The 12255-nt window shown below is 41.7% G+C and overlaps 1 protein-coding gene across 1 annotated transcript in view; it reads left to right on the top strand.

Moving 5' to 3' along the window:
- The window catches only part of fut8b (fucosyltransferase 8b (alpha (1,6) fucosyltransferase)), a 91317-nt gene that overhangs the window by 61175 nt on the left and 17887 nt on the right, over positions 1–12255 (top strand). Inside the window, exons 5-6 of the mRNA XM_005731124.1 lie at positions 3388–3502; positions 9879–10116. Of these exons, the coding sequence (XP_005731181.1) occupies positions 3388–3502; positions 9879–10116 (353 nt within the window). The remainder of the gene's footprint in view (positions 1–3387; positions 3503–9878; positions 10117–12255) is intronic.

The following is a 12255-nucleotide window of genomic DNA, read 5'->3' as shown; positions in this document are numbered from 1 at the left end:
GAGCAAAATTGAGTATTTTGGTCTAAATAACCCAAAATGTGATGTCCACATATGTGGACGGTAGGTCCTAGGAGGTTAAAGGCGATCATGTGATATTGACCAAATCTCCAGAAAAAAGACTATTTTTCTAACACCAATAATCTAGTTGATCAGACTGATTTGCATACTGTAGAAAGCACCCAGAGAAGGAAATGTGTAATTTGGGCTACAGAACATCTGGCAATTTTTATGACTTCTGTTGAGATAATTACTACATGTCTGAAAGATGGAGGGATTTGTAAGTTATATTCAACAGTGCTACAAACATATCCGCTGGGTAGCCTAAACTCATATAACTGCGCTTCTAGAGAATGAAAGCCTCACTGAAAGCCTGTAACTGAAACCAGAATAAATTCACAGAGTAGAGCACAGCAATTAAAAAAATATTTAGATGATAAAAAAGAACCTCTTGTCTTTCCTCCCTTTTGCACATAATCTGCCTCAACTGACTCGGTGATATTTATGCTTTAATCTGAAACCTGTAATTGCTCTGCAGTCGGTGCTGAGAAAAGTTGTGCAGCTGCAGCCTTTGGCGCTTCACTTTCGGCCAATCAAAGGCTGTGGCAAAGCTCACGAGCTTCAGATATCCATAAGACCCCACACGCTTAGCCGCACACAATGCAGTGCATATGCTAGGTTTCATATCAGCGCGGTGTTCTCCTGCCTTGCTGCCAAATCCCTCAGGGCTTGTCTGTGGATTCCTTCTTGTTAGGTTTTTGCAACGGGCCAGTTTGCGTTTCCTTTGCACAGAGGGTTGGTTATGGCTCCCCTGTGCACTACAGGAGGAGACATCCATTTACACGCTGTGGTTCCAGCTTCAAAATGGGACAGTGACTAATGATGCTGTCTTCGTTAGCTTTAACAAGTAAGACGCCATTCGCTGTGCCGCACTGTTAAAAAGGGGCCATGGTACGGTTTTGTGTCGCACACATTTAGAATGCATTTTCAGACATATATGTTGTGGAAAGGAGACACGTAAGCTTTCTCAGATTAATTATGAAATAATACTTTTCAGGTTTCTCCTCTGCAGGGTTTTGGATTGTCAAGTAGACGTATTATTAACTTTTCAGCATATTCAGCTGCCTCTCTAGTCAGTTTCTCGTCCTTTGGCTTAACACCAACTCAACTTCCTTAGCTGCATGTGAACCTCTTTTCTGCAGCAGAATTCTTAAAGAGGCGCTCCTGCTCGCAACAGACCCCCAAAACAGAAGAAGTGCTACTGTCGCAAGGCCCATGTCTATACAGTGGATGTGGCACACACCCAGTGGCAGGATGAAATTCTGCATGCTGATTCACTGTTGCAGCTCATTTGGGTCTCTTAACAGAACTGATCTGTTGATAATTTGACATGTACGTCCCCTGCTGTAACACTTTAAAAAGTTTCCTGGAAAAAAAACCTCTATAACAACCTGGACAGGAAGCCACCCAATAGCAAAAATACAAGATGGGAACGGGTGGGGTAAACTGGAGTGAGTAGATTATTTACTAGTAAATGGAGATGCTTTTGTTTAAAAAAAGAAAAGAAAAAAAGATAAGAAAATGGTGAGTTAAAATACCTGGGTGGTCTACCTACACCTAACTGAAGTTTATGTTGAAGAAACACTGCGTTACTTTCATCTTCCCTGCGTGTCCTTGTATGCACTGCTGATTATACGTTAAAGAACTCTCAGTCACACAGGATGTGACTGATTTGGGTCAAACAAATGACTAATAAATTATGTGTGTCTGCGCGTGTGCGTTTGTGTGTTTGTGTGTGTGAGAGAGATGCTTTTGCATTTGCCCTTAGCTGCATATATCTCAGTTCTCGTGTAACTTTGGAAGTGGATGGTCACGATATTAAGCGGCATGTGACACATACACAAATTTGCTGCCAGCAGCATGCAGATGGCCAGCTTAATCCAAAAAGCAGCTAAACAACCAGAAAGACACTGTTGTCAGTCAGCATTAGAATTTATTTCCTGTTAATATAAAAGACTATTCAGACTTTGTAATGCTTTACTCGCACAATATACTCTTGTGTGGTTGATTTTCTTATCAAAGTGTTTCACAGGTAAGGTGTATACCATTATAACATTGGGGAAACTGTTATGCTACAGGGAGAGGAAACATTTCCTTTTATTGAGGACAGTTTATGTCCAGGAAAGCGCAGATAGAGATTAGAATAAAAATTGATTACATATTATGTAAGAACTCCTTTCGAACCATTTCATCATGTAGATGAAAGATAAAAGGAGCCGGCCGAGGTGGTTCGAGGATCTGATGGGGATACCTTCTAGGCGCCTCCTGGGCATGGTGTTGCTGGGATGTCCTACTAAGAGGAGACCCTGGGGCAGACCCAGGACATGCTGGAGAGTTTATATCTCTCAGCTGGCCTCGGCGTTCCCTTGGATGAGCTGGAGGAGGTGGCTGGGGTGAGGGAGGTCTGAGCTTGTCTGTTTACACTGCTACCCCCACAGCCCTTCTCCATATGAGTGCAGATGGATGTTGCACATTTAATACTGCCCACATATCAAAAATAGAAGTGGGCAATATGGTTATGGACTAAATATTTAATTTTATTTTTTGATATTTTTATATCTTGATATCAGTGGCAATAAATTCTCTTAATTTGTGAATTACAGCCAACCAGCGGTAACAAAGCCTATAGCTTTGTTTCTGTATTTCACACAGAGCTATAACCTGTGAATCCTGATTGATCGTGGGCCAGATGAGCCACTAGTCATTAAAGTTCTAATTATTTTACATTGTAATCTCTATTTCCAGTACAATTCATATTAAGCAATGTTCATATTACCAACAAATTGACTTTTTATGTCCTTAATTAATATTAGCCTGTGACTGGATACTTTTCACACACCCTGAAAGGCTCATGCTTTGCACAGCGAAAGATGATTAACTTGTTGACCTGTTGAGGACATAAGGTTGTGTGTTTTATTATCTTTGAGAATGTACACATATTACCAAGGAGTACCTAATATAAGTGCGCTAATTGCATTTAAAAGCTCTGTGCCAGATGTTGACACTGTTAATGAGAGCAAAAGAGTGTCTGTTCTAAATATGGGGGGGGGGGCATTTCAACTGCAGTCAGATTATTAAGTACAAGCCTCTCAGAGATGTACTTTTGCTTTTTGGGTAGGAACTGTGGGCGTTTGGCACTAAAAGCAATGCTCATAGATGTGAAGTGCAGTGATTTGCAGATGCACTGCTTTTAATCTGATGTTACTGGCAATGCTCGCATCTAGAAAAGGTGTTTTTTTTCCTTGGGGGGGGGGGTGTACAGACCTAACAAATTACATGTGCCTGGCAGACTTCTCGAGCGATAAAGTTTTGAAATTTGTGTGTCTGCAGGTCCATCATGACAGACTTGTACTACCTCAGCCAGGCAGATGGAATTGGTGAATGGAGAATGAAGGAGGCTAAAGACCTGTCGGATCTAGTCCAAAACAGAATCACCTATCTACAGGTATCCACAGACACACCAGCTGCTGAGCCAACTGGACTGTACCATTTCACACACAAACATACACAAAGGTGTCGGAGACATAACTATGCTGTGAGCATCGATGCAAATATTTTCTTCACACAAATAAATGCACATATGCATACACCAGAAATATCTTTCGCACTTGCTCGTTTGATTTGCACCGTCCATATCTGTCAACATCAGTTTGCACAACTAGCAGGTGAGTGGTACCATAGCAGACGGTTTCAGCAGTTACATTTGACAAGCTTGTTGTTTGTCAGCAGTTTAGTGTCACCTACGCACATGCGGCAAAGCACAGAAACGCAAAGTGACAGATCAGCACATGTGGATATGCGAAAATGTAAAGAAATCTCAATGCACTACAGTAACAGACACAAATGCACACACTCACCAAGAGTCACAGAGATGCACATACACTTACAGGCCAATGCATGCACAACTCAAGACCCGGGACGCATTCACTCGCTTCAGCTGCCCTGCTCCCCTTCTCCAGCTCTGGTGCTGCAGGGTTCCCGGGCGGGGCGTTGTGGTGCGGCACCATGCCCTGCAGCATTAATGAGCCGGTGTGTTTGACGAAGAGGACCCAGTCAGTCTGGCTGGGTGGAGACAGCACCACTAACAGCTGCTGTCACCACCGCTGAGGGATCACACCGCTCTACCAGCTGCCATCACTAATTCATCACACACGCATACACACATTCGTGTACAGATGGATTCATCCGCACCTATGCGGGCAACTGGCGCACATTCACACAACCTCAGCTTTACATATGCACACGCTCATACCCGAAGAGTGTGTGCACGTGAGTTTGTGCGTGTGTCTCTTTCAACATCCCTTATGCATACTCACACATATATCCATACTCACACAGACGGACTCCTCCCTCCTGTCCTCCTGTCTCTGCCACTCGCACCAGCCTCTCCTTTCATTCCCGGTTTAACTAACTCCATTTCTCCGTCTGCTCCATCTGTCCACTCGCAACATCGAGGCTCACTTCTTCAGATGGCGCTCTGTTGGACAAGCCTTTCATCTATTTTTGCACTATGAGCCTTTGCGTAGTGGTGTTAAAAGCTAATGAACAAAATCATGTTTTTGATCTTTGGTGCTTTTGCACACCATTTCCCAGAGACCACTTATCACTATAAATCTGTCCAGTGCTTGGCATGGCGTGCTTGTGTGCTTATAATCACAATCACCCTAGCCAGCTCTACAAAGCTTTATTGCATCTTTCAGCTGATTTGTTTTGCTTTTATTTGTGCAATTTTGGCCCCAGCAGGCAGCTGTTTTGATTCAAAGAGCTACTGTACAAGCTGAGTAAAAACTGGAGCTTTGGCAGCTCTGTGGTTGTGTTCACCTGTTACAGCTTTAAGATAGTTGTCCAGATAGATTTGATCACCTATGCCCCTCAGTGCCAGAGATCCAATCAGAGTAATGTTTACTAATCACTTGGAGTAAGGCATAAATCAAGTGCTCATGTCAATGCCAAAGAAGGAAAGCAGATCGTGTACCTGTTAGTAACACATCTAGAGACATGAAGAGTGCGAGCATTCATCCCATCACACTGTTAACGCTGAAGAATCCAAAGACAGTCTTGATCTATGATTGAATGTTGTTTTCTATGGTGTTAGCTTTTGTCTGTTGTGCTTACATGTACCCTTGTGCGTAGGTATAGAGTTTAAATCCCATTAACAAAAAGGAGACTTCTCGTGTAACCGGAAAAACAATTCAATAGAAAACCGATTGCAGAATGCAAAACGTTTTGCCGTTGCTTCCAACAAAGAAAAACTATCAGGAAAAACAAAATGTGAAATCATTTCATAAAATGATCCATGAATGAATAAAGGAAACGACACATGCTAAAACCTTTTAAAAAGTTCTTCCTGCATCGGATTTTCTAATAATGATATTGGATTTCGTTTTTTTCTGAAGGTGAAGCTCGTGCAGCCATTGTAGATGTTCATGCTAATTAACCAGTCCCTCTAAATGACACGCGATTGCACCTTCATGTGTAAAATATGTCACAGCCTGTCAGCAAGAGGTGTTTTTCCTAAAAAGGCATCCGTGAGGAAAATGCAGAAGCTTTAATGAGCTGAATATATTATGCAGTTTATTGCTGAAACATCAACATATTATTGTAAGTCTCCTGCCAGCAAAGCGCAGCAACACCGATTTTACTTCAAACGTGCTGGAGTCTTACTTTAGAAGGGGTCTATTATGCTCATTTACAGCGTCGTATATTCTACTTTTGGACTATACTACAGTAACTTCACACGATTCACAGTTCAAACTAATACTGATATATAACTGCTCATCTTACAGTGCTCTGTTTGAAATGAGCTGTTTTCACTCTTTTGTCTTTCCCTTTAAGTTCTGGGCCTTACTCTACGATGCTTGTTCAAGGATATCTTTCCATTATCTGCATTCGTTTACTCTAACATTGTCGATCTGTTTAAATGATCACACAAAGGTTGTTATCTACTAAGTTAACCTGCATTCACACAAAAGGGCTGGTGTTGGCAGCATCTGACGAATCCTAAAGTGGCGTTTCACAGATCACATGACTCTTCTTCCACGAAAATGATCACTATGAGCCCCTACAACAGAAACATTATCAAATGTATAGAGAACTTAGAAAATGCGACTTTAAAACGAAACACTGTTGAAAAAAGGACACATATTGATCGTTAATCATTAATTTTAGCGCATTAAACAGGTAAAATAAACATTTTAATTCCTGTTGATTGTTTTATCACAGATTGTGTTCTAAGTGCTGCTATTTATTTTCTAAGGTGACAGCTGCACCTTAAAACTCTGAAACTTTAAACAGGATCCATTTAAACATTAAAGTTTACTAACTAATAAACAAGAAGTTGAAATCGCTTCAATTTGATTCGGATCCAAGGGAAATTAATTTTGTCCCAGCCGGTGTGAAACTGAAACTCAGAACATAACCTGCTCCTACTGTTCAGGCACAGACGTCTGAGGGATCTTCCAGGAGTTGTGACGCTATTTTCTGGAGAACTGATTTATCAGTAGGTAGTGATTTTATACCTGTTGATCTCTAAACTGGATCTTAACCTGCTCCAGCACAGGTTAGGTTCACAGCATAAGTTACCATGGTGATTTAGAGATGTTGCCTGGATAAGCCAAAATCCTGCTTTGTGGTGTAGGCCTCTCATTGGTTGCCTGTTGTAAACAGAACATTCACAGCCAGAGCCTGAGATGACAGTATTAAGCATGCCCCCTCTCTATGACATCACTCAGATCCAAGAGGAGAAAAATTGCTTGAAATCAAACATTTAGAACAGTCTTAAGTCTTGGATTTTATTCATACGTGCACTGATCTCATGTTTTGTTTTTTTTTACATCTAATATAATCATCCAGTGTGGTAAGATAAATGCGTATGACAAAAATAGGAAAACACAAAAGGAGCCCTTTGAACAACTTGTCACGATTGAATTTCAGCATCACAGTGGATAATTACCTAAGCTCGGCATACTTCTGTCTCAAATTCAGTGGTCCTCAGCCATAGTCCCTAAATAAACAATATCTCCGTGGTCTCTCTAGTGCAAATCGCTCTGCAGCTGATGCTGTGTTTCACACTCAAAAAAAGCACAATTTAAACAGCCACTTAACCTACAGTACAAAGCGCTATTCGAAGGCTGCCTTTGTGCATGCATCGGCCGTCATTATCCTTGAACCACGTCTCTTAAGCGCTGCAGTCATTCCTGCTACACCATTACCGCCCTGGCATCCAACGGTGGCCTCCACGCCGCGAGATTCATTCTACAGAATGATCTCATGCACGTACTGTGACTCGGGGGCCAGGTTTGACACTGAAAACAAGCTCAGGATGCCACTGTAGATTATTAGTTCAGTAAGTTAGCCTACACCTATGGGGGTAGTAGCGGCAGCCTGTAACTCGAAGGGAAATACCTGTGTGGCTTGTTCTGTCACCTCTATGGCTGCTGTAGCCTGTTCATGTTATTGAGCAGCAGCGGTGGTAATCAGTTTTCTTCACATAAAGGATCCTCTCTTCTTTCCTTTTTTTCCTTTTCCTTTTTTTTATTGCCTCTTGTCCTCTTTTTACATTCATCACCACATTTTTTTTTTTAATGCTTTCATCCCTTTTCCTCGCCGCTTCCCTCTCCTTCCCTCCTCCTCCACCCTCTCTTCCTTTTCCTCTCCTGCTAGTGTATGATAGGCAGCGTTAGCCGGTGGGTGCCGGGCGGCCTGATTACTGTGAACCATCCACAGCTGCAGCAGCCTAATGAGGAAAACACTCCCATCAGCCGGTAATTGCTGTTTAGGAAGCTGGTTGGCATGAGCGTTGTGGAGTCGCTCAGACCGGCTGCTGAGCGAATCGCTACCCGCCCGGCAACTCATCGACAGCACAGCATGTGTCACTCTCTTCTGGTTTCCAATTTTTTTTTTTTTTTTTTAAATGTTAAAAAAAAGAGAGAAATCCTTGTTTCTTTCCCCAGCGCCTCTCATTTGGTATTCTCCACCTCAGACTTTGTATGATATTGAAGCTAATGTTCAAGAAGAGGAATGAGACTGAAGTAGTGGGGAAGATGGGGGATTAGAGGGAGTGGAAAGGGGAACAAGCAGGAGGGAGGTTGCAAGAAATAAAGCGCTATAGAGTGGTAAAAGGAGTGATTGTAAAGGTGAAACATTGAGAATGCAGCAAAAGAAAGGGGCTGTGAACCGTGAAGGCATGAGCGAAAGTAAATGATGAGGCTTTCAACAGTCTACATTTTTACTTACTGTCAACAAATCACAGGAATAGAGCTCATCTGACAGATTGTCATCTTTATAGGCTCAATAATTTCTTGAAACAGGTGGTAAACTGCAGTTTAATTGTCAACAAGTGTTATATATTTATACATGGTATATAATACTGGGAGCTATACTTTGCTTAATGTTGATATGCACTAGTAAATATGTATGAAACTGAAAATGTTCTACAGTCTCTATTTTTACAATAATGAAGACAACAGTTTCACACATTTTTAGGGCCATAATTTGTTGGATTAAGGTTTTGGTAGTAATCAATATGTGGTTGAAGTAGATATACTTAAAGAGATTTAACGAAAAGGATTTGGATGCACTTTGGGGGGAATTATAGCCATTTTTGTGCACAGTCCTCTATTGTCAGATGCTCAAAATTAGTTGAACAGACTATTATCATCTAAAATATAAGGATTGTTTTTAATTACTAAGATGAAAGTCTTCCCCATCAGTGGCTGCTTGTAGTCTAGAATTCATAGACATCTTCAAATGCTCTTTTTTTCTCCCTTGAAATGCTCTTCCGGGCCTTTATCAAAGCCACCTTTAGTTGCTATTTCTGTAGGCCTCTCTACATTCGTTTTTGTAACTAATGACTGAAAGGATGCTATGCTGGGTTGAGATCATGCATGAGACTTGGCCATTAAAGAATATTTAAATTTTAGTTAAAACTGAGCAGAGAGTATAGATCTGTACATTTCACAATTCATCCCAGTGTTTCTACCAGCATTCATATCATAAATAAAACAGCAGTGACCCAGATCCACTGCCAACCACACATGCCTATTCCATAACACTGCCTCCCTCATGTCTGGCAGATACAGTAGTAAAGAGGGAAGCCTCACCTGGCCATGAAACTGTTCTTCGGGAAATAATCCTATTAATTTAATAATAATAATAATAATGAATTGCATTTATATAGCGCTTTTCGGGACCCTCAAAGTGCTTTACAATTCCATTATTCATTCACTCTCACATTTATACACTGGTGAAGGCAAGCTACAGTTAGCCACAGCTGCCCTGGGGCAGACTGACAGAGGCGAGGCTGCCATATCGCGCCATCGGCCCCTCTGGCCATCACCAGTAGGCGGTAGGTGAAGTGTCTTGCCCAAGGACACAACGACCGAGGCTGTCCGAACCGGCAACCTTCTGATTACAAGACGAACACAAACAGTTGTCTAAGCATTTCATTGCATGTCGTACTGTGTATGTGACAAATAAAATTTGAATTTGAATTTAAATTTGAAAAATCACTATAATTCTTAAGCACTGTAACACTGTAGAAGTATAGAATGTATATCCTTTAACAATAGAAGGTATGAGACTAAAAAGGAGAGGGGGAGGAGGCAAAATTAATTTAAAGAGTAGAGAAAAATAGCATGTACAGCAGGAAAGGCAACCTGGGAGTAAGCAGGCATCGTGAAATTAGAGTGGTGTATTAGATAAGAAAAGGACACAAAACAATATCAGCTATTTGATATTAAAAGTCACAGAGTAGGTCTTTGAGAGATACAAGGTGGAGGTCAAGCAATAAAAAATGTTGAACCACTCTTTCCTTCTCCCAGAACCCCCCAGACTGCAGTAAGGCGAGAAAGCTGGTGTGTAACATCAATAAGGGCTGTGGTTACGGCTGCCAGCTCCACCATGTCGTCTACTGCTTCATGATCGCTTATGGCACCCAGCGCACGCTCATTCTGGAGTCTCACAACTGGCGCTATGCTCCCGGCGGCTGGGAAACAGTCTTTCTGCCCGTCAGTAACACCTGCACTGACCGCTCTGGGGCCACCACTGGACACTGGTCAGGTGAGTACACACAAAATTAACAGCACAACAATGAATTACAGACAGTGAAAGCCTCAGAGATGCCAGTTGTGACTAGTTACGCGCTGATTTCTGGACGATCCCACCTCAAACAGGCTTTGCCAGACCTTTTCTTTCATGCTGTTACAGCGAAAGCAAAGTGTGAATTCCCTGGCTAAGCATTACTATGCAATTCTTGTTAAAACGTTTTGGCAGCCAGTGTAGCAGCACGTTAATGTTCATAGATTTTATAGCCAAAAAGTAAAAAATCATTTTCTGTATGCACCTCACTCCTCTGACCTACAGTAATTTTATATGTGCAAAAGTCTCTGATAGAGCCTAGAGGCTGATATTGAAGGGAACATTCTGATTCACAATTTCCTGCACATCCTGTAGGTTTCATCACAGACCGAGCATAAATAAACTGCATCAATTAGAGCTAATTTATGGAATCCTAGGTTAAGAGGACTGTTGTCATTTCTCTGTTGTAGCCCCAGGCTGTGGCAGAGACTGACTGAAGGGTCTTATATTCCCATACAGCTTCACTATTGCATCATTTTCCTGTCAAAAATCTATTTTGACACCAAGTTAATTTTCAGCTGAATGTAAAAATGCTTTTTTACACGTATGTTAGTGAAAATAAACAGGATCTCTTTCATTTATAAACAGTCCATGGACCATTTTTCATCAAAGTAGGATTGTTATTCCATCTGCGGTACTTTACATTTAGCACCATTGCTCTGTTCTGGTACACCCTGCCCTTCAGTGCACAAACATGGAAAGACAATGACATGATTAATGATTAAGTTAGAAACAGCGTGAAATGGAGGAACAAGGGTAGAGGTCAATTGCAAAGCATCTTCCAGATACATCAACCTAGAAACTGGCGACCTCCGGTCACACAAGAAAAATGCGTATTCCTTGTTTGGCTTGCAGGTGGTTGCTGGAAGTTAATCAGTCAATGACTCACCCATAACCACAAGTTGCTATGGAAAAAACTGTATTATCCAGTTTTTTCCATAGCAACTTGTGCTATGGAAAAAGCACAAGAAAAAGAAAATTTGCTTTCACATTAAGCCTTAGCAGCCATTTCCAGAGAAGTTGGCATCTTCCATGCAAACAACAAGAAACCATGACAATATGCTAAGCAACCAAAGCGGTCTCAAGAGGGTTTTTGGTGCAGCACCCTCTTCAACCTCCAGAAACCACTTGCCGACCAGTTAGGAAATATATATATTCCCTTAGCGACCAGTGGCGGGTATGTGCTGACTGGTGCTAGGGCTGTGTGCCTGGGGGACCTGAAATAGCACATATTCCAGGTGAGCTCTGTCCATAGTACATGTGGAAGGATATTGGCTGACTGCCATAGTTGGCTCATCTTGCCTGAACTAATTCTATGCTTGATTTTTTTTTTATATTTTGAAGACATTTTACGTATATGCCAGGGGACACTTAAAGGGAATATAAATATTCATGCAGGTTTGGGGCATAGCTTTAAACCCGAGTCTCTTATTTCATATTTCACATTTGTATTTTTCGCAACAGTAGAAATGCCCATACCAGCACAGCTTTAGGCATTTGCCAAAGGAATAGTCTGGCAGCAAAACCACTGTCGTACTCATCACCTTCAGATTTACATACAGACAATGCTAGTATGGCTGTTGATTCATGGTGTTGTTATTTTTGCGTGACATTAGAATTCTGCACACTTCCAGTTCATTGTGAACACAGTTGAAGCAAAAGTTAGTTCGTATGTACAGCTGATACCAGAATACCTTAGGCCAAAGATTGATGGGGCTGTTGGGAGGAAAAAGATCTCCCTACTAATGCACAGGCAGCAGAATCATTTATAAATGAATTCAACCGTTTTATAAAGTGCAATTTTAATATGACTGAGTCCCACAGTATATGTTTGTTTTTCCACTTCTAAGCTGACATTACCGGAGCATATGTAAAGGGAGCTCAGTTATGACTGAGAAGTGTTACTATGAGACTGTACCTGCCTCCCTCTTTATCACGTTATCTTCCACTGCCTCCTCGTTCTCGTCGCCATGTCCTTTCAGCTCTTCATTTTTCTCCTATCGCATTATTTTACTTGTGCTCTCCTGGGCTCTCCCTTCTTATCTCCTGCTCTCCCTCTGC

The sequence above is a fragment of the Pundamilia nyererei genome, unplaced genomic scaffold (assembly GCF_000239375.1).
Source record: "Pundamilia nyererei isolate P.nyererei 1_Seehausen unplaced genomic scaffold, PunNye1.0 scaffold00041, whole genome shotgun sequence".
Lineage (NCBI taxonomy): Eukaryota > Metazoa > Chordata > Actinopteri > Cichliformes > Cichlidae > Pundamilia > Pundamilia nyererei.
Note: the sequence above shows the minus strand (reverse complement) of the source record. Positions and strands in the feature narration are given on the sequence as shown.